Genomic DNA, 26,698 nt, shown 5'->3' on the forward strand with positions numbered 1-26,698 from the left:
ATTTCTTGCTTTTTTCCCTAATATTTTGTGATTTTTGTCAATGCATAAATCTTTCATCCAGCTAGCATTAATTTGTTATAAGATATTTGGTAGGGATCCAACACCCTATAGCTAATCAGTTGTTCAATGATCCTCTTGTCCCAGCTTCTCTTCAGTGATGTGAAATGCTACTTTTTCATATACTGAAGCACCATGTGTATTTTATTTTGGTGGTTTTTAAAACTGATTTGTTTATTCATGTACCAAACTTTTAAAATTAACCTAGCTTTGTATTATATTTTACCATCGATTAAGACTCATCTTCCCTCATTACTCTTCATTTATAGAATTGTTTTGCTTCTTTCTACAGTTGCTTTTTTCTAGACTACTTTTAGAATTGGTTTGTACAAAGATTAAACTGTAAAAATAGGTGTGGAAATTGTTTCTGAAAAGGAGCTAGTTCAGTTAGCTGTGGTTCGACCATTAATATTCAATACCAGGAACAGTCAACCATCGGGGATTATTTTAAAATACTTACCAAAAAAAAGTATCAGAATATGTAATCACCCAGGAATTTGTGGTAAATATTTTGGTTTTAACCAAGATCTATATGTGACCCTGATTTTATCTTATGGCTTAAAACCTGGATCCTCATTCTCCATTGCAGTAGTGGCCAGCATTAACTTATGGTAGTGCCAAGTTGGCTACCCAAGAGCTACTGAAGAGTTTTTAAGAAGTATGCACCCTCAGGCTTTATCCGCAATCGTTCAAATAGGGCAGGGCTGGACGCGCATCAGTCCCCTTTGAGTGTGAAGCAAGGCCTTCCTGGTTAGTTTCAGTCGCTTGTGTTCTGTCTTCATGTGTTCTGTGCTGTTGTTACCATACTGTTCATTGTCTTCCAAAGAGGACTGTATACGTCCATGCCTTGATTACTGTTCTCCTACCTGGTGTGATACCCATTCACCTCTCCTTTCCTTTCACACACAGCTTTCCGTGCTGCTAACCTCCGAGCCTCGGGAAGGCTCAGTTCAGGTGCTGCTTTCCCTCTGGGAGCTCTCCTTCCCATGCCTTCCAGTACAGTCTAGTGCTGTCCTTTATGCTGGTGTGTCTCTACGCTGATCCCTTGGCCACCTCTCTAGCTGTTGTGAACTTCTTAAGTGTAAAGCCATTTTCAGATTCATCTTTGTATTGCAGAATGTGCAACAGTGATGAGTACATGCTAAATGTTCACTTAATGTCGAATTCACAGTTGGTAATAAAGTTTTTGAAAAGAAGAATTCTTTAGTGTTCTAACTCTAATTTCTTCATGGGGCAAGGAGTAAATTGTGAGAGTTTATATTTTTGTTTCTGTTAGTTTATTATTTTCATTTATAAAATGATAGATTAAGGGGTTGGTCCTAAGAAGTTAATGTTCTGTATTGGCTTTCTAATTTTTTTTTTTCAATGAAAAAGGAAAAATCTTGGAGTTCAAGGGAAAAAGTATCTCCAGAGAGTTGAGCATTTCCTTATCAAGCAACTTGTTGATTGATTCACATCTCAAATCTGAGATATTTTATATAGGATTCACATCTCAAATCTGAGATATTTTATATAGGACTTTTCCAGTGGAGTTCTGACTTTTTTGCTTACCATAGAGCACATTTAATATCAGGATATGTCACAAAGGGACTTGAGAATCATAAACGCTACACAAAGACAGATATTTTTTCTCTCCTTCTTTTTTCTGTCATAGTAAATATATTACTTATATTTCTTACCTTTTAAAGGCTTTGAAAGTTAAGAATCTGCCTGCTGTTTTCCACTCTGGGAATGAACTACACAACAGAGACAAAAATAGATATCGAGATATTCTTCCATGTAAGCTAACAATGGTTTTAATTATTTTCCTGTTTATGTTTGATAAAAGGTAAGAAGTGGGTTGTATGGCTTTCAGTACTAGCCATTTTGACCTGTGACCATGATGAAGACTCTGGAAGCTAGCACTGGGTGACCTGGGCATATTCTTGGTTAGCTTAGATCATGAAGAAGGTCAAGTCTTCTACCCCAGGTAAATCGTCTACTCACTGTCACCGGATTCTTTTCACAAGTCCTTCAACCCTGTTCTTATGCATTACTGCTTCTAAAACATCGTATGCATTGTCGCATCTAAAACAGAAAGTTTAATACTCTGAGACATCTTTCACTTTTGCTACCCTTACCACCTTCCCTGATCATTTTGTTTAGACACACAAATACAATGGTACTATTTATATCCTTTGTCCTGAACAAGAAAGCTGCCAATCTACCCTCCAACAGGAGGCTTCCCTTTGATTGTTGCCGCAGACTTTCTCATTGCTTTTCGGGGCTAGTCTCTTCCCCGCCCAGTTACAGATTCATCTGGCTAAGACCTTCCAAAGAGCAGAAAGAAAGCAACACAATTTTACTCTTAGGATGGAAATCTCATTTTTATGCCTCATATTCCTTTCAAAGTCAAAAAAATTTTCCCACATTAAATGACCATTTTTCTTCCTACAAAATGACCTTCTTCTTTATCCTGTATCTTGTTTAATTTAACCACTCATTTGTTCAAGCCAGAGAACCCGAGTCACCTGCAGTATCCAAAGTGGTCACAAAGTCCTTTCAATTCTGCCTTCTTAATACCGCAAGAGTCCTCGCGCATCTCCTGATTGCCACTGCCGCCAGCCTAGATCGAGCCTGCTCTCTCTCTCGGCCAGTCTCCGTCTTCTTCACTGCCTCTACTCCCATCTACTCACAGTCGCTGCTGAAATAATTCCTCTAAAAGCTCTGAAGGCACCAATAAGTTACATGAAGTGGCCAAAATCTCCCCCTTCTGCTGCCTGACCTTCCCTTTCCCAGCCTGTGCCTGTGGCTTCATGACCGCTTCCCTAAGATCAGTTGACCGAGGACAGGAAAACGGGGCCCGGGTAACAGATGGATCTGTGTGATGTGCAGGCACCACCCAGAAGTAGATAGCAGCTGTACCACAGTGCCTTTTCTGGGGCATGCCTGAAAGACAGTGGTGAAGGGGAATCCTCTCAGTTGGTGGAACTTTAAGCAGTGTACTTGGTTGTTCATTTTGCTTGGAAGCAGAAATGGCCAGAGGTACAAGTCTTTATTAATTTCATGGGCTGCAGTCAGGTGTTTGGCTGGATTGTCAGAGACTTAGAAGAAACATAACTAGAAGTTGATTACAAGGAAATTTGCGAGAGATAAGTGTGTGTAGAGCTCTCTGAAAGGACAAAAACATGAATATATTTGTGTCTTTTGTGAACGTTCATTGAAGGGTGATTTAAGAAGAGGTTTTAACAATCAAGTGGATAGGATGACCTATTCTGTGGATACTAGTCAGCCTCTTTCCCAAATACTCCTGTCATTTCCCAATGGATTAGTGGATAAGGTAGACATGCTGGCAGGAATAGAGGCTGTGCATGGACTCATCAGCGTGGACTTCTCACCAGGCTGACCTCGCTATGGCCATTTCCCAACGCCCAATCTGCCAGTAGCAGAGACCGACACTGAGGCCCTAATATGACACCATTTCCAAGCGTGATCAGCCCCCTAGCTACCTGATGACAGGTTGATTACATTGAATTGCTTCTGTCATGGAAGGAACAACACTTTTTCGCATACTAAAATAGACACAATATGGATTTGCCTTCCCCGCATACAAACTTCTTCCAAATCTACCAGTGGACCTGAAGGACACTTTACCACCATCATGGTAGTCCACACAGCCTTGCTTCTGACCAAGGAGCTCACGTAGAGGCAAATTATTTGTGGCAGTGGGCCCATGATCATGTAATTCACTGGTCTTGACACACTCCTCATCATTCCGAGGCAGCTGGCTTGATAGAGCAACGGAATGACCTTTTGTAGACAGAGTAACAGTGCCAGCTAGGTGGCAGTACCTCACAGGGTTGGAGCAGTGTTCGCCAAGAGGTTATATTTGCTCCAAATTAGGGTCCAATGCATGATGCTATTTCTGCCACAGCCAGAAGTCAGGAGTCAAGGGATGGAGATGAGAGTGGCCCCAGTCACTGTCACCTCTGAAGTGAAAGCAGAAAGTGAAAGTAGCTCAGTCGTGTCTGACTCTTTGTGATTCCATGGACTGTCACGTGGGTAGCCATTCCCTTCTCCAGGGGATCTTCTCACCTCAGGGATCGAATCCCTGTCTCCTGCATTGCAGTCAGACTCTTTACTGTCTGAGCCACCAGGGAAGCCTCACTGTTGCTGTTGCTGCTAAGTCGCTTCAGTCGTGTCCGACTCTGTGCGACCCCATCGACGGCAGCCCACCAGGCTCCCCCGTCCCTGGGATTCTCCAGGCAAGAACACTGGACTGGGTTGCCATTTCCTTCTCCAATGCATGAAAGTGAAAAGTGAAAGTGAAGTCACTCAGTTGTGTCCGACTCTGTGCGACCCCATCGACAGCAGCCCACCAGGCTCTCCTGTCCCTGGGATTCTCCAGGCAAGAACACTGGACTGCGTTGCCATTTCCTTCTCCAATGCATGAAAGTGAAAAGTGAAAGGGAAGTTGCTCAGTCGTGTCCGACTCTTGGCGACCCCATGGACTGCAGCCCACCTGGCTCCCCCGTCCATGGGAGCTTCCAGGCAAGGGCACTGGAGTGGGTGCCACTGCCTTCTCCACGCTGTCACCGCTGGTGACACTTTTTGCTTCCTGTCGCTGTGACCTTATGCTCTGCTGGTCTCAAGGTCTTAGTGGCTCTCTTCATTACTGGCATCTGGCATTTGGTAAGGACTTTCCACCTGAAAACTTGAGTCTTCCTTGAAGGGCAGCAAATCATGGAATTATTTGTAGATTTTGGAGTCTAGAAGAATTGCTGCACAATATGGAACAAATGACTTAGGCGCTTTGAATAAAGACTCCTTATCTGAAAGGCGTGGATAATAATATGACTCTTCAAAGGACTGTTTTGAAGTTCAGATGAGGTGATGCACGGCTTGCATGCTTGCGCTAAATTCTGTTTTTGAGGGGAACTGAGACTGAACCACCTCCGCCTTTCTCCTCTCGCCACCAGAGCTATTTCTTTCCTGCTAAACACAAGCATGCCTGGTTTTATAGTGCTACACGTTATTGTACTTTGCAGATACTGTGTTTTTTTAATAGATTGAAAGTTTGTGACAACTCTGTGTTGAACACCCTTTTTCCAACAGCATTTCTTCACGTCATGTCTCTGTGTCATGTTTTGGTAATTTCTGCAATGTGTCAAACGCTTTCATCATCGTTGTATCTGTTACAGTGATCTACTATCAGTGATGTGTGACGTTGCTATCGCAAAAAGATTAAACTTGCTGCAGGCTCAGATGATGGTTAGCATTTTTTTTTAGCAGTAGAGTATTTTTTAAATTAAAATATGTACTTCGTTTTATACAAACATAATGTTATTATTGGACTTCCCCGGTGGCTCAGACGGTAAAGTGTCTGTCTACAATGTGGGAGACCTGGGTTCAATCCCTGGGTCGGGAAGATTCCCTGGAGAAGGAAATGGCAACCCACTCCAGTACTTGTCTAGAAAATCCATGGATGGAGGAGCCTGGTGCAGGCTACTGTCCATGGGGTCGCAAAGAGTCAGTCAGACACGACCGAGCGACTTCACTTCACTTCACTTCAGTGTTATTATTGCACATTTACAGTGCAGTGATAGACTGCAGTGTAGTGTAAGCGTGACTTCTATATGCTCTAGGGGACAGAAAAACTCATGTGGCTTTCTTATTGCGATAGTCCCTTTGCTGCGGTGGTCCGGAACCAAGCCTGTGTGGCCGCCGAGCTATGCCTGAGTCCCGTGGTCTGCTCCTGAAATCCTTCCGCTTTATATTTTCCCTTTGTATGTTCTGCGTCCTTCAGTGTTTTAATAATTATTTTCCTTTTTTTCATCTTTTATTTTTTTGGTTCTGGGACAATTCCTTAAGCTGTTTTCTAAATCACTAATTTGTTTTCCTGTTTTCTTCTCACTTTAGGGATTTTTAATTGATAAATTGTGGTTTTTATTTGAAAGCAAGCTTTTATTGCTTTATATTGTTTAATTTTTACTTACTAAATTCCCCCTTTGAAAAATAAAAAAGTTACTTCCTACTACAAAATGGTACATCTTCACTGTAAAAATTTAGGTAATAAAACAGTCCCTACTAGCATTTGGATAAACGCTGTGCTGTGTTCTGCTGTCGCGTCGGACTCTTTGTGGCCCTTGGACTTCCGGCAGCCTGCCAGTCTCCCCGTCCATGGGATTTTTCAGGCAAGATTACTGGAGGGGGTTGTCATCTCCTTCTGCAGGGAATCTTCCCCAGCCAGGAATCGAACCCTCATCTCCTGCACTGGCAGGCAGGTCCTTCACTTCTGAGCTACCAGAGAAGCTCCTATATATGATATATATGTATAGGTACATCTATATGACGGAAGATCTCACTGTAATGCTCTTTTACCTCCTTTGTAATTTAATAATGTAACAAGTTTATGTCAATAAACAGACATATATATGTATATCATCCTTTTAAATAATAAAATAGTTTGCTCAGATTTCATTTAAAATACAAATAAGAGTTTTTAAAGTATTCTTCTCTTAAAGAAAGGAAGACATTTGCTGTGACTTCTCAGAATGGCATTCTTTTGTGGAGTACTAGGTATCTTTATATATCTAGTGATTGTTTTGTCTATTCATATTTACAAGGAGAGATTTGTGTTTGCTATTTTTGGATTTGAGAAAGGTTCTGTCAGAACTGGTGTAAGCCCTGTTCAGAGATCTTTGTCATAGTGTTTTTGGTAGATGAGTGGGCCTCCTGACTTGAGTACTAGGGATGAGCTACTGGTGAGACCGCTGCATGGCAGGGAAAGATCCTCTTTATTCTCTCTGTGGGAGCAGTTGTGGAACCAGAGCTCCAGATGTCTGTGTAAAGTGAAGAGAGAGTTCCTGGGCCACTGAGCCACGTAATTGGCTTTTCCCCTCTCATATTTGTTAATAATAGTCCATATTTTGAACAAATCCCTGTTGTAGCATCTTTTTGCCACAATACTTTTGCTTTGATGAGCATGCTTCTTCACCAGGTGAAAGCTGAGAATGGACATAAAAGATGGCTACTTTGTGTGCAGGGAGTTGATAGAATTCTAATAATCCTAGAATTGTATCTACTAAACTATCCGAATCTTTTTTTCTTTTCTCAAAAACATTAGTTCCTTTCTGGCCGTTGCTGCTCTGAGCTTTCAGGTTCTCTGGATTTGCAGGAGAATGCCATTCATTCACTCGTTCCTTCAGAGGGCTCCTCCTCTGCTGGGTCTGGTTATAGGCTAGGAGATACCTCCCCTGGCCTTTTCCTACTTGTGCCATATATAACAGCAATCTCTCAAGGTGTCTGGATACTGATGGGATTCTTCTCTTTTTAGTAGAAACTGATTTTTTTTAAAACCTTACCCTAATTGTATATTTCTAGTAACTCCTATGCCATCTTTGCTATTAGTCAAAGAGATAAACAGATTTACTTTTGTGAAATGGTTTCATGAAATCTGCGTGTATTGCATATCCTGCTTTTCCTTTACTATATGTTTCTGTTTTTGTAATAGATGATTCAACACGTGTTCCTCTCGGAGAAAACAAGGACTACATCAATGCCAGTTATATTAAAATAGCCAATTCTGGAGCAGAGTATTACTATATTGCTACCCAAGGACCACTGCCAACTACCACGGATGACTTTTGGCAAATGGTTTTGGAAAATAACTCTAATGTTATTGCCATGATAACCAAAGAGAAAGAAGGTGGAGTTACCAAATGCCACCATTACTGGCCTATTTCTATGAAGAAACCTTTGGAATTGAATAGCTGTCATATCTTCCTGGAGAACTACCAGATACTTCGGTATTTCATCATTCGAATGTTTCAAGTTGTCAAGAAGTCTGTAAGTTAAAAAATAAAATCAGTGTTAGATATATATTTCCTTACATATGCACGCATGTCAGGATAGGAAGTTAGGAGTAAGGTGGGCCGCAGCTGGGGACGCTTGTTTAAAGTAACTTGTTTTCACTTCTCTCTGGTACCAGAAACTAAGACAGCGCCATTTCTTCTTCTGCCTCCAGACTCTGACTGGGGAGATGCAATGACTGAAAAGGGGAGTCGGGGCGGTTGAGAAAGAGTACTGGAAGGCACCTAATCCTGGGGTGTACTTTGGCTACCTCTGCTGAGAGGGACAGACACGACGAAGTCCTTGAGATACGCTGATAATCACTGGGCTAGGCATGGTAGCAAACTGTTCGGTGCACTCACTGGTACTTGGAGTTACTGCGCTCAATGGATGGTAATATTGAGATGTGTATGGGGTGCAGAAAGGAGGTTCTCTTTTGGTTTGGACAGAATATTTGCTAGAGGAGGTGACATCTGAATTGAGAATTTACCCAAGTGAGAAAAATGAAAACAGTAAGTAGACGATGAAGGTATAAACAGCATGGGGCACATGTACAGAGAGCTGTAAGTAGTCAAGTTTCTGGAATGTAAAAGTTCAAATGCCAGGGAGAAATGAGAGATGAGATGGGGCTGTAGAAAATCAGCGGAGGAGGCAGCGGCCCCCACTCCCGTACTCCTGCCTGGAGAATCCCAGGGGCGGAGGAGCCTGGTGGGCTGCAGTCCATGGGGTCGTGAAGAGTCGGGCACAACTGAGCAACTTCACTTTCACTTTCCACTTTCATGCATTGGAGAAGGAAATGGCAACCCACGCCAGTGTTCTTGGCTGGAGAATCCCAGGGATGGGGGAGCCTGGTGGGCTGCCGTCTGTGGGGTCGCACAGAGTCGGACATGACTGAAGCGACTTAGCAGCAGCAGCAGCAGAGAAAATCAGTAGAGAAAGCTGGCACATGAAATGTTTTGGATTTCAGCTAAGGAGCACAAACTTTATTGTGAAGATAATTAGGAGACATTGAAGAATTTTAGTAAGAAGGGTTTATGATCAACTTAGGGCAACTAGCAACTCGATAGAAAGCAAAGACTTTGATGCTTTTCCTATAAAATTGGCAGACTTTATATGACTTATGACTTGTGACTTATAAGGAGTGTTCAGAAATTATGCTGTCCAATGTGATCGCCACATTTGACTGTTTTAGATTTAAATTATTTAAACTTATATAAAATGTCAAATTTAGTTCCTCACTTGCAATAGCTGTACTTCTAGTGTTTAATCACATATTACTAGTGACCACCGTATGGGCAGCACAGATACAGAGCATTTGCATCCTTGTAGAAAGTAAGATTGGGAAGTCTTGGTCTAGAATAATCCATAGAACAATTCATTTCTTGCTCTAACAGACTCGGAAAATAGCAAAGGAATGATTTATAGGAGAAAGTGGTGTTACATTGCTCTAAGTGGATTTGATTAGCAAGTAGGCAATACATGTGTTCTATAGGAGTGAAGGAGGTGGGAGTTAAATTGGAAACTTGAAGAGTGATGAGATTTGGAATCATCACCAAAGAAGTTGGTTGGAGCACAGGCAGTGATCAGGAAAAGGTTGCTGAAGGTGCTGAGGGTGGAGCCCATAATTTGCAATAACCATAAAGTATGCAACTATGTGATTTTTGTTTTCCTAACCATAGGATTCCTGAATAGAGATTATGGGACTGATTCAGGGAGGGACGTTGCTCAGGATATGTGGCAAGATTCAAAGGGCGAATGGAGTGGACAGTTTGGTAAGAGAATGATTTAGATAATCAGTCATAAAGTCTAAACTTAGGGAGATGAATGGAATCAGCAGCTAGGAGGAAACAGGACGACAAGGGCAGAATTCCATCTAGTCACATTGTTAGAGGTGAAGCACAGATAAGGTGGTAGCATAAGAGTTTCTGCTCAGAAAATGATGTTGGAATCTAAGAACTGGGAGCTTTTTGATACTGGCCATTATAGGTGATGGTGAGTCCAAAGACTAATCACATTGTGAGGGCTAGAAGACATGGACGGTCTCCTCTGTGAGAGAGAAATAAAAACGTGAGGCTAGAGTGTCTGTCTGGCTGTTGAGATCCCAAATTTGCCGTCAGAATCTGTGGTAAGGTGATAGTGATGAGAAGACGAAGTTAAGAGGTATGAAACTTGAAGGGGAGTTTTTGTACAAGGAGAAGAACTAATGAATTGGAAATCGTGTTGGGCAGCAAGGAGTGTGCAGCCAATCTCTAGACTCTGTAGTGCCTGGAGCACAGAACAGGTGGCCTGGATTAGAGAGAGCTGCAGAGTGCAGTACCCATGGAGGCAAGGCAAGGAAGTAGAGGAAGCCTTTAGGGAAGTGATGATGCCTTCCAAGAGTGTACTGTAGCATGGGGGCCTGAGGAGCACACCAGTCCATCCTAAAGGAAGTCAGTCCTGAATAGTCACTGGGAGGACTGATGCTGAAGCTGAAATTCCAATACTTTGGCCACCTGATGCGAAGAACTGACTCATTGCAAAAGACCCTGATGCTGGGGAAGATTGAAGGCAGGAGGAGAAGGGGATGACAGAGGATGAGATGGTTGGATGGCATCACTGACTCAATGGACATGAGTTTGAGCAAGCTCAGGAGTTGATGATGGGCAGGGAAGCCTGGCAAGCTGCAGTCCATGGGGTGGCAAAGAGTCAGACATGACTGAGCGACTGAACTGAACTGGGGGTCTGAGTGAGAAGGGAGATGTTGAAAAGATAAAGTCAGGAGAGAGACAGAAAGATAGAATTCGGGAGTATGAGGATCACAGTACACGGTGGTGTGACCAGGAAGGCCAAGAATAACAATAATGTTTGACACTGACGTCGGGCTTGCTAGCTGTGTGTGAGGGCCTGTGTTTGCTCTGTACACCCAAGGATTTGCCTGATGCCTCACTCTCCTAACACTTGATTCCCTGATATGAACCAAGTACTGTGTCAGATGCTGGAGACAGAAAGCAGACACAGTCTCAGCTCTTAGAGTACTCACAGTCTAGTGGGGACGGAAGACACCAGCTCTAAGTGGCATGCAATATGCGCTATGGCAGGAGAAGGGGAGCATGCTTGGAGAATATAGGTCAGGTGGGAGGCCCAGAGGAGTGATCTGTCTGAGAAGATTCAAATGCTCAGGTCCACCTGTGGAGTTGGCAAGGGGGTCCAGAATGGTGGCCTTTGGGCTGATGTTCCCAGATCTCAAAACCATGGGGCTGACGTTTGAAGAGTCTGCCTCATGGTACTGGGTCAGGAAAGCAGTGATGCCCACCTTTGTGCAGATTCTCAGTGGTCAGCAGTGTAGGAAAGATTTAATTCCTGAAATATGTGATGAAGTGAGACCTATCCTCAATTTGGTTCCTTCACATGATTTTTAAGCATCATTTGCCTCATCCAATTTTATGTACCAATGATTCAAACTTGAGTCTTTCTATTTTCTAGCACCATAGAAAGTGGTATTTTTATTTGGAATTTAGGAGAAAAAAGTGGTGCATTAGGGAGAAGTAGAGAAGGAGTGAGAAATCCTTCCTGAATTTTTCCACAATAGTGCCCGGTGAAGTAAAATGAGGGCTCCAAATTAGGGAAGGGGTGAACCCTCTGGAAGAATGATGGGTGAACTCAAAGCATCTTACCTGTCAACCCCAGGGAGAGTTCCATAACTCCACTTTCAGGGGGCTCAGAGAAAGAATAAGGACCAAAGTCTACTCACATGGTCGTTAACCACCCTGCCCTGGTTGCCAGAGGAGGTTGCTTCCCATCAAACCCTGATTAAGCAACTTGACAGCACCTACCTGTTTTAATTAAACTTAGTATCGTATTTGGGCTTCTCTGCTGGTGCAGACTATAAAGAATCCACCTGCAATGCGGGAGACCTCGGTTATATCCCTGGGTTGGGAAGATCCCCTGGAGGAGGGCATGGCAATCCACTCTAGTATTCTTGTCTGGAGAATCCCCATGGACCAAGGAACCTGACGGGCTACAGTCCATAGAGTCGCAAAGAGTTGGACACGACTGAGTGACTAAGCACAGCACATCATAATATTGAAACCAAGGTATATCGCTTTTCTATATTATTCCCAACATGTTAGCTCATTTCCACTCTGTTTTGGATTCCTGGTTTGTTTGCTTTCTTCTGCATTCTCACGGTGCAGAAGACAGATGGTAGCTTTAGATTTGGAAGGACTACCTTATTGCCCCAGCTCTAAACGTATGAGCCTCCTGACCTAGCATACATCTATCAGTCACTCAAATTCTTACTTTTTCATCTGTAAAATGAGGATAACACAGTGTCTGCCACCCCAGGGCTGATGTGAGGATTAAATGAGATAATGCGTGTGAAGTCTTCAGTACCGTTCCTACAGAGCAAGTCCTAAACTCATGTTACCTTTAGCAGTCTTATTTTTACTATTGTTTTACCATATAGCCATTATTATTCCTATTTGTGGCATATTAGAAATTAAAAGAAGATCTCTAATATGAGAAGTTGATAAATCTCTCTTCTCTCTCTCCCCTTCCCTGTCTCTCTCCCTCCCCACCCCGCCCCCACAGACAGGAGCTAGTCACTTTGTAAAACACTTGCAGTTCACCGACTGGCCAGACCACGGCACTCCTACTTCAGCAGAAGGTTTTATAAAGTATGCTCGTTACGTGAGGAAGAGCCACCTTACAGGACCCATCGTTGTTCACTGCAGCGCAGGCGTGGGTCGGACAGGGGTGTTCCTGTGTGTGGATGTTGTATTCTGCGCCATTGAAAATAACTTTTCAGTAAGTGTGTGAATTAAGCAGATAAACTGATGCTGTTAGTAAACACTGTATTTTTAACAGTCTTCTCATAGCTGGAGACTAATATTCGGCCTTCAAGAGCAACTGAGTCAATAGGAAGCGTGTCAGCTTTGGATACCTGCTTCTGACTTAGCTGCTGCAGGTTCTTGGAGGCGGTTATGAGGATTAAACTAAACAGATAATGCGAATGAACGGCTTCAGACAATGTCTGGAGTGCCGTAAGTACACAGTGAATGCGAGCTCGTTTCTCTTTTCTTGCTTCCATGCACATGCACAGCTTTTAGAGCCTTGTTAAAGAATGGCAGTGCTGTGTGCCTGCCTGGTTTTTGGTTGCACTGCACAGCATGCGGGATCTTGCTTCCCTGACCAGCGCTCAAACCTGTGCTCTTTGCAGTGAAAACATGGATTCTTAACCAGTGCATCACTGGGGAAGGCCCAAAGTGTGTCTGTTTTTAATGAATAGAAATACATGCATGTGAGCACACTGGGGGAAAAGCAGGCCTCAGAGCTAATGAGAGGCCCCTGGGTCTGACTGCTAGTTTGCCACACACTTTAGATTTTGGTGACTTTGTACAAACTGCTCATTTTCTCTGAAATCTAGTTTTCTCTTACATAAAATACGGATAATAATATTGCTGGGTTTGAGTCAACCATTAACAGTTCTTTACTTTCTTCCTAAATTTGGAACCACCTAAGAGATAGACACAAGAATTAGACATGTAGTGATTTTACTGTTACCTTTATGATTGATTAATTAGGGAACATGACTTTAGATTTGTGCCGCAGAAGCCCTGCCTTTCCTGAACTGCTTCCCTGTGCTGCAGAAGTGAGGAGGGGAGGACATTGTTTACTTAGCAGGCACTTGGGTTGGGGAGGGTGGTGCCTCTTACCCTGTCTCCAAGGAATAGGAAAGTCCACAGCTCAGTCATAAGGCAATAAGGGCTGGGAGGCTTTTGCCCTGATAGGCAAATCCTGTGGTTATCTTATTATCAGCATAAATGTTACACCACTGCTCTCTCATTCTATACGTAGTTATACCCCAACACTGACCAGGTCTCCCCTGTGACAACAAATTGGTTGCATAAATTCTACATGTTTACACCCTAAGGTCTCATTATGTCGGGGATAGAAAAATGGGCTCTTCCAGGGAATTTCTAAAGGACAGAGGTGATCTCTTCCTCTCAGAAGCGTGAGCCAATATCTCCCAGCATTTCCCTGTTTCTGATTCAGTTATAATCCTTCCTTTAAACTAAGCACTGTGGGGGATACTGGCCCATGAAAGTCAGTCAGGACTACTCCAGGCTATAAGGTTGAGAATAAAAAAGCAACGGTTTCCCAAAGCAAACTGAGAGTTTTATTACAAACAATGAATATAAACTCAGTGGTCAAAAAAATGACAAAAATACTAAAAAATGCTGAAAATTTCAGTAGCATGAATCTGATGTTACCTGTTCCTGTAATTAATGTTGTTTTATCCTTTTAACAGAAAATACATTAGCATAATTTTTATTTTATATATTCTTCATCATAATTAATTTGTTTATATTTGTTCTTATTTTATATAACTTATAGAAATTGTAAAAACTATAAATATTGTATTTTATGTTTCTACGGAGCACTTTCCCCTGTCGTTATGCCTTTTATAAACTCAAAATGTGCTCTATAATAAGTCATCTGTCAGCTTAAATAACAGTGTTTTTCTTAGCAGTATGTAAAATAGTGATGTATTTTACAGTTAAGGGTGCTTAGATTTGATGGTTCAGAGATAGGAAATGCGTCCATTGTTGCCTTATTGGCTTTCCATAGAGGCTTGAGATGTCCAGTATCCTCACTGATGCCCATCTCTACTCTTTTCAGAAATTTTGTTCACCAGAGCTACTCAAAGTATGGTCTGGGACCAGCACCAATCTGTGACTGTTTGTTAGTTGCAGAGAGATAAGTTTTCTGAAATTGAGAGTAAGCATTTAGAAACTTTCAAAGCAGTCTGACCTATTTCAGAGACATCCAAGAGCATGGCAGTGGGCTGGTCTTGGTAAGCAGGATGCAGACCAGTGTGTGTGTGTGTGGAGCTCACGCAGAGAGTCTTCCATGCTGCAAGCTGCTTCTCAGCCATATGTGACTGACGCTTTAAGATTAGGGTATCAATTATAACTCTAAAGGGTATGAAGATCTGAGAAAATATAATGATTTATTTCTTTTTCCTGTTATTTTATTTTATTTTTTTATTTTTTTCCTGTTATTTTATAGTCAGTTTTATTTATTTATTTATTTTTAAATTTTTATTTTTACTTTATTTTACTTTACAATACTGTATTGGTTTTGCCATACATTGACATGAATCCGCCACGGGTGTACATGAGTTCCCAGTCCTGAACCCCCCTCCCACCTCCCACCCCATATCATCTCTCTGGACTATCCCCGTGCACCAGCCCCAAGCATCCTGTATCCTGTATCGAACATAGACTGGCAAATCGTTTCTTACATGATAGTATACATGTTTCAATGCCATTCTCCCAAATCATCCCACCCTCTCCCTCTCCCTCAGAGTCCAAACGTCTGTTCTATACATCTGTGTCTCTTTTGCTGTCTTGCATACAGGGTTATCATTACCATCTTACTAAATTCCATATATAGGTATTAGTATACTGTATTGGTGTTTTTCTTTCTGGCTTACTTCACTCTGTATAATCAGCTCCAGTTTCATCCACCTCATTAGAACTGATTCAAATGTATTCTTTTTAATGGCTGAGTAATACTCCATTGTGTATATATACCACAGCTTTCTTATCCATTCATCTGCTGATGGACATCTAGGTTGTTTCCATGTCCTGGCTATTATAAACAGTGCTGCGATGAACATTGGGGTACATGTGTCTCTTTCAGTTCTGGTTTCCTCGGTGTATATGCCCAGCAGTGGGATTGGTGGGTCATAAGGCAGTTCTATTTGCAGTTTTTTAAGGAATCTCCACACTGTTCTCCATAGTGGCTGTACTAGTCTGCATTCCCACCAACAGTGTAAGAGGGTTCCCTTTTCTCCACACCCTCTCCAGCCCAGGTCCAGACGGCTTCACAGCTGAATTCTACCAAAAATTTAGAGAAGAGCTGACACCTATCCTACTCAAACTCTTCCAGAAAATTGCAGAGGAAGGTAAACTTCCAAACTCATTCTATGAGGCCACCATCACCCTAATACCAAAACCTGACAAAGATGCCACACAAAAAGAAAACTATAGGCCAATATCACTGATGAACATAGATGCAAAAATCCTTAACAAAATTCTAGCAATCAGAATCCAACAACACATTAAAAAGATCATACACCATGACCAAGTGGGCTTTATCCCAGGGATGCAAGGATTCTTCAATATCCGCAAATCAATCAGTGTAATTCACCACATTAACAAATTGAAAAATAAAAACCATATGATTATCTCCATAGATGCAGAGAAAGCCTTTGACAAAATTCAACATCCATTTATGATAAAAACTCTCCAGAAAGCAGGAATAGAAGGAACATACCTCAACATAATAAAAGCTATATATGACAAACCCCCAGCAAACATTATCCTCAATGGTGAAAAATTGAAAGCATTTCCCCTAAAGTCAGGAACAAGACAAGGGTGCCCACTTTCACCGCTACTATTGAACATAGTTCTGGAAGTTTTGGCCATAGCAATCAGAGCAGAAAAAGAAATAGTGAAAGTGAAGTCGCTCAGTCGTGTCCAACTCTTTGCAACCCCATGGACTGTACCCTACCAGGCTCCTCTGTCCTTGGGATTTTCCAGGCAATAGTACTGTAGTGGATTGCCATTTCCTTCTCCAGGGGATCTTCCCAAACCAGGGATTGAACCCTGGTCTCCCACATTGTAGACAGACACTTTACCATCTGAGCCACCAGGGAAGTCCCTGAAAAAGAAATAAAAGGAATCCAAATTGGAAAAGAAGAAGTGAAACTCTCACTGTTTGCAGATGTCGGTTTTGTTTTTAAGTAAGGTTGCTTAAAAATCTTTAAAACACTGGGAACAAGCTGGCTCTTCTCTTGACGAAAAACTGAGATTGTTCTGTAGTTGAAACATTCTTGATAGAACTTTCCCCTCTAACCATCTTCAGCATACAGCAACAGTTAAATATCAGTTACCATATTATTATGTAATGAAGTGAATAGTCCAAAATTTAACACATTAACCTTCACAAAATCCAAAAATACTTACCATATCACTAAACACACTGTCTGGTTCATCTGGAAGGGGTTCTTTGGTTTTTGTTTTGCTTTTTTTTTTGGTAGCAAGACTGTTTTAAAAAATTATTAATTGGAGGATAATTGCTTTACAATGTTGTATTGGTTTCTGACATACAACAACGTGAATCAGTCATAAGTATACATACGTATCCTCCTTCTGGAACCTCTCTCCCACCCACCGCCCCATACCGCTCTAGGCGGTCACAGAGCACCTAGTTGAGCTCCCTGCGTTATACGGCAACTTCCCATGCTGTCTGTTTTGCATATGGTAACTTACATGTTTCAGGGCTACTCTCTCAGCTTGTCCCAACCTCTCCTTCCTTCACTGTGTCTACAAGTCTGTTCTCTATGTCCGTGTCTCTGTTCCTGCTTTGCAAATAGGTTCATCAGTACCATTTTTCTGGATTCCACGTATATGCGTTAACATATGATACTTGTTTTCCTCTCTCCGACTTACTTCACTTTGTGTGCCAGTCTCTAGGTTCATCCACCTCACTAGAACTGACTCAAATTTGGGGTAAATTCTTTAATCTATGTAGCTATCTCAGACGGTTTTCTTGTCATTGCAATTCTATGATCAGAACATAATCCTACACAAAACAAGCTCCAAATTACATTTGATGACAATGTAGTACTTTGTAATTTCATGCCCTTTAAAATTAGTTCAGTTCAGTTGCTCAGTCATGTCTGACTCTTTACAACCCCATGGACTGCAGCATGCCAGGCTTCCCTGTCCATCACCAACTCCCTGAGCCTGCTCAAACTCATGTCCATTGAGTCGGTGATGCCATCCAACCATCTCATCCTCTGTCCTCTTCTCCTCCTGCCTTCAGTCTTTCCCAGCATCATGGTCTTTTGCAATGAGTCAGTTCTTCGCATCAGGTGGCCAAAGTATTGGAATTTCAGCTTCAGCATCAGTCCTTCCAATGAATGTCCAGGACTGATTTTCTTTAGGATTGACTGATTTGATCTCCTTGCAGTCCAAGGGACTCTCAAGAGTCTTCTTCAACACGACAGTTCAAAGGCATCAGTTCTTCAGTGCTCAGCTTTCTTTATGGTCCAACTTTCATATCCATACATGACTACTGGAAAAACCATATTTGTGAGCAATTTTGTGCTGTTTAAAATTAGTTAGTTGTGATTGCCAGTAATAAAACGGAAGAGGAAAAATTCGTCCTTCTTATCACTTCATGTTCGAATCACACATATACTGAGTCATTATGTTAGCAGTACCTTTTACTCAGTAAGTTGCGATGCTAAATGCTTTGCTGCTTTTGTTTTGTGAGTTGGTGCTGCTCTGCGTCACTAGCCAGTCCCTGAATTTGTCACACTGTGATTTCATCAGGAAAGTGGGACTTTATCTTTTTCTGCCACAACTTCACCCCAAATTTTCAGTAAAAAACTTTCAGTATGATGTCTGTCACCATTGTCTGGTTGTCGTGTATGTGTTTTTAATCTTAGCCGTTCAAAGCTCTGTTTTGTAAGTCTGCAAGGTATTTATGTTTCATGTGAAATATTGAACATGAGCTTTTTAATTTAGTATTCTTTAAAATAATTCTTTTGTCTTGGAGCCTATTTCTTTTGTTCTGTATGTGACAAGTAAATTTTAATTGTTTCTTTGCTATGTTAGCCAGAACATCTTTGCGATTAATACAAGTGTGGTTTTAGCAATTCACACTCAATAATGGCTCTAAAACTCAATATATAAGGAATCATAATTCTAGGTAAAATTCACATGAACTCTTTTGGTCTTCATTTCTTTGCAGTTACTTCCATTATTATGGTTTGGTTGGCCACTAAAGCCATATGCAGGAAAGCTGCGCTTTTCTTGAGATGACGATCCAGTGGCGCTTCTTTTGCTATCAGTAAATTAAGCTTAAAAAGTAAAGTAAAGTAAAGTAAGGTTAAAAATGAATAATGCAAAGTTATTTCCACAATTTGCCTAATCTTAAAATATAAATTATAAAACAGACTTTCAAGAAACAATGGACTCTAAATTCAGTGAAGTTGGATTTTTATCGTATTTCCCTTTATGGATCATTCTTTTGGTGTCAAGTTTAAGAACTCTTCACCTTCCCTAGGTCCTAAAGAATCTTCCCTGTGTCATTTCTTCAAGTTCTGTAGTTTCATGCTTTATCTTTAAGTCTGTGGTCCATTTCGAGTTAAATGTTTTTATAAGGGTTGAGGTTTAAGTCAAGGTTCACTTTTTTTTTTTTTTTTGCCTAAAGATGTCCAGCTGTTAAGTTTCTTTTGTTGAAAAGGCTGTTCTTCCTCCACTGAACTGCTTTTGCACCTTTGTCAGAAATGATTTTGAACGTTTGTTTGGGGCCTCTTTCTAGTTCCGTATTCCGTTTCCCTGATCTACGTATCTCTCCTTCTGCCATTTCCACACTTGGGATTCCCGTAGCTATACAGGAAGTCTTCAGGAAGAGTGATTCTTTCTCTTCCAAAGTTGTTTCAGCTCTTATAAGTCTGTGCCTTTCAATATAAATTCTAAAAATAGCTTTTCGATGTTTATAAAAAAAAGCTTGATGAGTTTTGATAGGATGAATTTTACTATGTTGGATCTTCCAAGGTGAATGTGGCATGTCAGCTTATTTAGGTTGTCTTTGATCTTCTTTGATTTCTTTGATCAGCATTTTGTTATTTTCATCATACAGCTTCTGTACGTGTTTTGCTAGATTTGTCTTATTTCATTTGCTTTCAAGCTGTAAATGGTATTGTGTTTTTACTATCATGTTCATTGTATGTACATGTATATACAAAAGCAGCTGATTTTTTCATGTTGATCTTGTATCCTGTGATCTTGTTGAACTCACTTATTGGTTCTAAGAGGGTTTTTTTTTTGCCCAGTTTTGTTCTGTTTTTACATTCCTTGAGATTTTCTACATAGATGGTCATTCCAGCTGCAAGTAGGGACACACATCTCTTCCTTCCCAATGCATTTGTTTCTTATTTCTTTATCTGGTCTTATTGTACTACCTGGAACTTCAAGCGTTGTATTGAAAACAGGTAGTCAGAGCATACATTCTTGCCATCACTGATATTAGGGAGAAAGCAAATTAAGATCATTTGTTCTGTGAAAGACCCCATGAAGTAGATGAAAAGACAAGCTACAGACTTGGAGAAACTGTTTGCAACCACATGTCCAACAAAGGTCTCACACCTAGAATTTGTAAAGACCTCAAAACGTATAAGTAAGCAAGCAGTTCAGTTAGAAAATAGGTAAAAGGCATGGAATTTCAATGATAAGGATGTTTCAGTGACAATCACATGAAAACAGGCTCAACTTCACTAGCCTTTAGGTAAATGAAATCAAGGAGATTTCAAACCAGTCAATGTTAAAGGAAATCAACCCTGAATACTCTTTGGAAGGACTGATGTTGAAGCTCAATGCTTTGGCCACATGATGCAAATAGCTGACTCATTAGAAAAGACCCTGTTGCTGGAGAAGATTATAGGCAGAAGGGGAAGAGGGCGACAGAGGATGAGATGGTTGGATGGCATCACTGACTCAATGGACAAGAGTTTGAGCAAAGTCCAGGAAATGCTGAGGGATGGGGAAGCCTGGCATGCTGCAGTCCATGGGATTGAGAATAGTCGGACACAACTTGGCAACTGAACAACAACAAGAGAACGAAATTAAAACCGTGATGAAATATCACTAGATATTGATTAGAAAGGCCAATATGAAAAATAATGACAGCACCAAATGCTGGTGAAGATTTGAAAAAAGCTGGATTAGTTATACGTTGCTTATGCTTCCCAGGTGGCTCAGTGGTAAAGAACCTGCCTACCAATGCAGGAGACATGGGATTGATCCTTGGGGCAGGAAGACCCCTGGAGGAGCAGTGGCAACCCACTCCAGTATTCCTGCCTGGAAAATCCCACGGACAGAGGAGCCTGGGGGACTACAGTCCATGGGGTCTCAGAGTCAGACGCAAGTGAGCAGCAGCAGCATGCATCACTTATAGGAGTGAGTGTGAAATGGTGTATCCAGGCTGGAAAATAGTTTTAAATTTCTTAAAAAACAAAACAAAAGCAGAACTAAACTAATCTTACCATATAATCCTAGCAGTAACACTCTTGGGTGTTTATTCCATGGAAATGAAAACTTCAGTTCACATAAAACCCTGTATGTATGTGTTCATAGCAGATCTATTTATCACCACCCCAAACTGGAAAACAGCCTAAATGTCCTTCAACACATCCATACTGTGGGGTACCATTTAGTAACAGAAAGGAATGAACTATTGATATACCCAAGTTGCATAAATCTCAAAGCAATTAGCAATGACAAAAAGTCTCAAAAAGTTGGATATTACATGATGCAAGGAGATCCAACCAGTCCTTTCTAAAGGAGATCAGTCCTGGGTATTCAATGGAAGGACTGATGCTAAAGCTGAAACTCCAATACTTTGGCCACCTCATGCAAAGTGTTGACTCATTGGAAAAGACTCTGATGCTGGGAGGGATTGTGGACAGGAGGAGAAGGGGACGACAGAGGATGAGATGGCTGGATGGCATCACCGACTCGATGAACATGAGTTTGGGTGAACTCCAGGAGTTGGTGATGGACAGGGAGGCCTGGCGTGCTGCGATTCATGGGGTCGCAAAGAGTCGGACACAACTGAGCGACTGAACTGAACTGAACAGATTATGTAATCTGCTTGAAATAACAAAACTGTAGAGATTCAGAACAGATTACTGGTCGCCAAGGGTAGAGGATTGGAGTGGGTGGGTAGTTCTAATAGACAACAGGAGGAAGGCTTATGGTGGTATAGTTATGTATCTTGGTTGTGGCTGCAGTTACATGAATCTTCACATGTGATAACTTCGTATATAATAATATACGTATGCCTATGCTGACGAATGATTGCATGTAAAACTGCAAAATCTGAAAAGGCTGGCAAATTATACCAGTGTCAATTTCCTGGTTTCAATATTATATTCTAGTTGTATAGGGTGGTATAATACCAGGTGAAAAGATACACAGTATCCCTGTACATTTTTTGCAACTATGTATCTATAGTTATTTCAATATAAAAATATTTTAAGGATTAATTAAAATTTTAAGTTATAGTAACAAAAAGTTGTAAAAATAAAGGAACACTTAACATTTCTCTGATTTGCATGTACTTTTGGATGATAGTTGACAGTTGACAAACCTTAAATTTCATGTGGTCTTACTGCACATGACTGGTCCTCAGCTTGCACCACATGTGACTTTTCAAGCAAGTTGAACAGCACCTGAGCTGGTCTGTATCCTGTTCCACTGATGAGGCTGCTTGGTGCTGCATTGCTGTCAGATTGCCATTAAGATTTTCTAAACAGTTATTACCGGTTTCTGGACTTAGCTCACGTTGGTCTAGCAACAGCCTTTTGCAGACCTGCGGCAGCTCAGTGGCCACACTGGGTAGGGGTGTTCTCCATGCACAGGTGCAGAATCTGGGGTTGGGCCAACTGCTGCTCAGGGTCTCCATTTGAGTTGAGAGGGTTCTTTATATGAGAAACAGCTGTGTTACTGTTGTGGCCAGAAAAGGTTTCTATGCTTCAGACTCTTGCAGAATCACAATGCTGCTTTAAGTTCTCCCTTTGGAGAACAGAAAAGTACACACAGGGGCAAATTTGTTGTTATTTCTTTTGGAGAGCATTTCTTATTATAAATGATTGCTTCCTGTTTTTTTCCTGGAAACCCATTTGAACAAGTCTTTCTTATCCACTAGACTAGGTTAAACATAGTACATGTTCTTATGACTGAAAACGAGAACTTGCTAGTTAAATCTTGAGATATCTTTTACTGGAAAGAAGTACGGCGTACTCCTTAGGCATCTGGGGGTTTTGTGTTCTCCCCCTCTCTGAATAATACAAAATTACTGTCATCCTGTTACAGTTCGACATCATGAATATAGTGGGCCAAATGAGAGAACAACGTCATGGAATGATCCAAACAAAGGTAAGTCACACCACATAAATTCTCTTAAGAACAATAATGATATAAAGATGAGTATTACATTGTAACATACATTGTATAGCACATTGCAATTTGTAAAGCTCTTTTACCTACACAATTTCATTGAATTCTCAGTTTGAGGTAAACATAAGTTATGCTCTGACATTACTGATGACGTAACTCAAGTTCAGAGCAATGAAGTTTGTTTTATCAGAGAGCAAGTGTAAGAGCCACATCTGAAACTAAAGTCTCCTAATGCCCAAACACATGCTTAGTCCATAATGCCATGTTATTTAAGTAACATATCTAAAGTTATTTTCCATAAATTTATGAATGGCAATTTTAGGACATTTATTTGCCACTAAAGTATCAGTCATTGGCATGTCATAAAAAAGAAAGCATAAATATCACAGGTAATAGTTATACTAATCATTGAAGGGTCGAGAGAATATGGATAATGGAAATAGCTACCCCTAAATCTTTTTCATGGTGTTTTAAGGCAATGTTCAATGATATGAAGTATTTCCTTTGAACGAGGGTTACCTAAGAGATCTGAGGCTGCATCTTAAAAAAGTTTAAATTTGATTCATCCAATGAAGATATAAAGAGACTGATATTGAGCCAGATTCCCCTATGTTCAGTTAACTAATTCTAGACCAAAGACTATATTATTATCGTTTATCTTCCTGATGCTTTAAAGAAGTTTTTGGTTAAATGTTAACTTCTCTTTAGGTTAAGGCACTCTTTTTAGGCACTTTGTGGTTAAAAAGTACAAATGTCTTTTCTGAAAGTGGATATTGGTATTCAATTAACATTCCATTGTTTTTCATATATGTGTGTGTTTAGGAGCAGTATATGTTTTGTTATAAAATTGTGCTTGAAGTTCTTCAGAAGCTTTGGACTGTAAAGTAAGAAAGACTTCTGTTGCCTCACACTTGAAATTATTAGCAAGTGGCTTGGAGCCTCCTCTTAAAGAACATGTTCGAGCTGTGCTTGAAGGGCTTTGCTTATACAAATGTGCTTTCTTGGTATATCATTTGACTTTCTGACAATTCCCTGAAGGCAGTACCATTTGGTTTGAGGTAAACGGTGTTTACCCACTGATCTTAGGTAATATCAAATACCTTCCCATATTTTCCCATGAAATGAAAGTTATGTAAAACAACTTCTGTCTATTTGGTTGAAGAGATTACAGAACCCAGTAAAGGATTTAAACTGTATTATTTAAGATTTTATTTGGAAAGACAGCTGGAGGGAGCTGAGAATTTTCAGGATCACAAGATGGTGAGATTATATCATGATTTCTTACAAGCATTTTCAAGACAGATACGTATCCATGTTTTCTAGCTAGAGTCTGTACTTTTAGGTGGTATTTGAATAGCTTAGGTCACTAAAGAACCCAGTTAGAAAGGGTCAGCTTTCTATGCAAATTGGATTCCCTTCCCCTGTACTTCTCTACTCCTGTGGAGCCCCAGGGACCTCAAAGGACAAGCTGCCTTTCTAGAGCAGCTGGACAAGGTCTGGGAATTTTCATGGGTGGGCAGAGTTCCTCCTCTCCATCACTTGAGCACACTGGTGAACAGTCCAAAACTAAAATAGATGTTTATGTAGAAAGTCCAAGAGGAAACTTTTGCCCGTTCTTGAGTTCTTTCCTATCCCACCCTAACACTTAACATATTAGTCTGCTTTGTTAAAAGCAAACATTACATTTAACTTGCCTCTTAATCTCTGCTCTTTAGCTTTAGAGGGCAATAAACTTTGATATAAGCTTTATTACGTACTTCTAGGTATCTGTTACGCCAGATATATTTTTCAAACTAAAATCTATGATTATTATTTTTTTCTTCAGCTTTCCATTAAATCATTTATTTCCATTACTGCCCCACCTCTGCCGTGACATTTAGAAGTTGGCTTTGGGAACCAGATTTTGGAGAACAAAATTTATAGTTGTGAAAATGAAAACTTCCATATTCTGTTTTTGAAAAGATGTGGCCATTATTAAATCCGTCTTATTATAGGACTTTGCCTCATACAGTTACAGTGATATTTTTGTCAAGGAATTTTAGTGACCAGTTATACTTGATTCTAAACTATAAAGCAAGTGATACGTGTCTTTGTATGATGTAATTCAGTTGAGATCAGAGTAGTCTTTGCATTGTACTGAGAAAGTTTATAATATTAATCCATAAGTCTTGAATTTTTAAGAGCTTATTTTGTTCCCTTAGCTGAATGAACACTTGAATAGGTTGAATTCAAATTGATACTTCTCATTTTAAAAATAATTAAATGCTGGAAATGTAATTTATATTAAATGAATTGATTTTACCTAATTATATTATTTTTATAAATAATAATCTGTGCAAAACATTAATTTTGATGATTGGCTTTTAATGTTTATATTACTAATTTTCTTTTCTGTCATAGTAAAATAATAAATATAATGTACAATAATATTTCTGAAAAGGATTCTATGCTATTATTTAAATTGAAAGGTTTACTATGTATTGCCTGAAGTATTTTTATTATTTGGACCTTGAAATGTTCTTATAAAGAAAATTTCCAGAATTCTTGATGGTAAACATGTCTCTTCTTTAATGTGTGCCTCATATTTTTATAGCTGGACTAATTTTTAGTTTTTCAGGGAAATAAGTAAATATGAAAATACTAATTGCATTTGTTTTTATTTCATTTTGGGGAAGTGAATCCCAAATTGAAATTTTTGACTAATTGAAATACTAAGATTTATACCAATAATAAATCAATTGTTGCCTAGGATATGAATATGAAACCCCCACTAACATCTATATGAGTATATAAATACTTATTTAGAGGAACTTTTACAACATTTAAATAGAAGCATATATGTACATATTAGCTTTCAACTTTAAATACATAGTTTAAATCATATGCTCTTGGTGAATTTATATACTGGACCCAACCTTTTCAGAAATAAATGTAGATTGTATGCTCATGTAAGCCTTACCAATTTATTTTTCTTTTGGACCTTTCATCCCCAATTTGTCTAAAGGACTATTGAATTTTCAATTAAGTTTACAATTGTTACTCCAAGATCATTTCAGTGATTTATTTACACTGAAAAATTTCAAGGAAAACACCTTAAATAACTTCAAAACAAATGAGTTTCATTCTACTTATTTTTTCTTAATCTCCAGAAAAAATTAATTTTCTTCAATGTTATCTTGAAGTTCAAGTAACTAAACCAGAAGATTGGAAAGTATTCATTCAATAGCTCAATGATGGGATGATGAATCATTCAGTGGAGCACTCAATTTGTCCACTGCAACAATGAAAAACTAATAACCAATGACCTCATAATGAAACAGTTTAAATTAGAAGGAATTTTAAAAGATATCTGATGCAACCATCATATCTGAAACCTCAACATTTTTTAAATACTACCAGCAAGCAACATCATATTTGGAGATGAAAAAAAATAGTCTTCTGATTAATAAAACAGAACCTCCTGTTAGCACTATAGGTGAGCACTGGTCTACAGTTATCCAGCCAATGCAATAAGATTACAAAATGGTATAATTGACATAAATGTTAGAAAATTGGAACATATAATCTTTTGGATATTTTGCCCACCTAGAAATAGTGAACTCAAGTATAGTATTAGAAAACTCATTATGAAGTATGGATAAAAAGATATCTGTGCACCAGAAATTAATCTTTCTCTATATCAAGGGTCCGGAGGAGGCAATGGCACCCCACTCCAGTACTCTTGCCTGGAAGATCCCATGGATGGAGGAGCCTGGTGGGCTGCAGTCCATGGGGTTGCCAAGAGTCGGACA

The 26,698-nt window shown here is 40.1% G+C and overlaps 1 protein-coding gene across 1 annotated transcript in view; it reads left to right on the forward strand.

Annotated features, from left to right (window-relative positions):
- The window catches only part of PTPN20 (protein tyrosine phosphatase non-receptor type 20), a 31,078-nt gene extending 7,283 nt beyond the window's left edge, over positions 1–23,795 (forward strand). Inside the window, exons 5-9 of the mRNA XM_068982295.1 lie at positions 1,746–1,836; positions 7,550–7,884; positions 12,457–12,672; positions 22,824–22,886; positions 23,730–23,795. Coding sequence (XP_068838396.1) covers positions 1,746–1,836; positions 7,550–7,884; positions 12,457–12,672; positions 22,824–22,886; positions 23,730–23,795 — 771 coding nt within the window. The remainder of the gene's footprint in view (positions 1–1,745; positions 1,837–7,549; positions 7,885–12,456; positions 12,673–22,823; positions 22,887–23,729) is intronic.
- The last annotated feature ends 2,903 nt before the right edge of the window (positions 23,796–26,698 follow it).

This window comes from Capricornis sumatraensis, chromosome 10, assembly GCF_032405125.1.
Source record: "Capricornis sumatraensis isolate serow.1 chromosome 10, serow.2, whole genome shotgun sequence".
Taxonomy (NCBI): domain Eukaryota; kingdom Metazoa; phylum Chordata; class Mammalia; order Artiodactyla; family Bovidae; genus Capricornis; species Capricornis sumatraensis.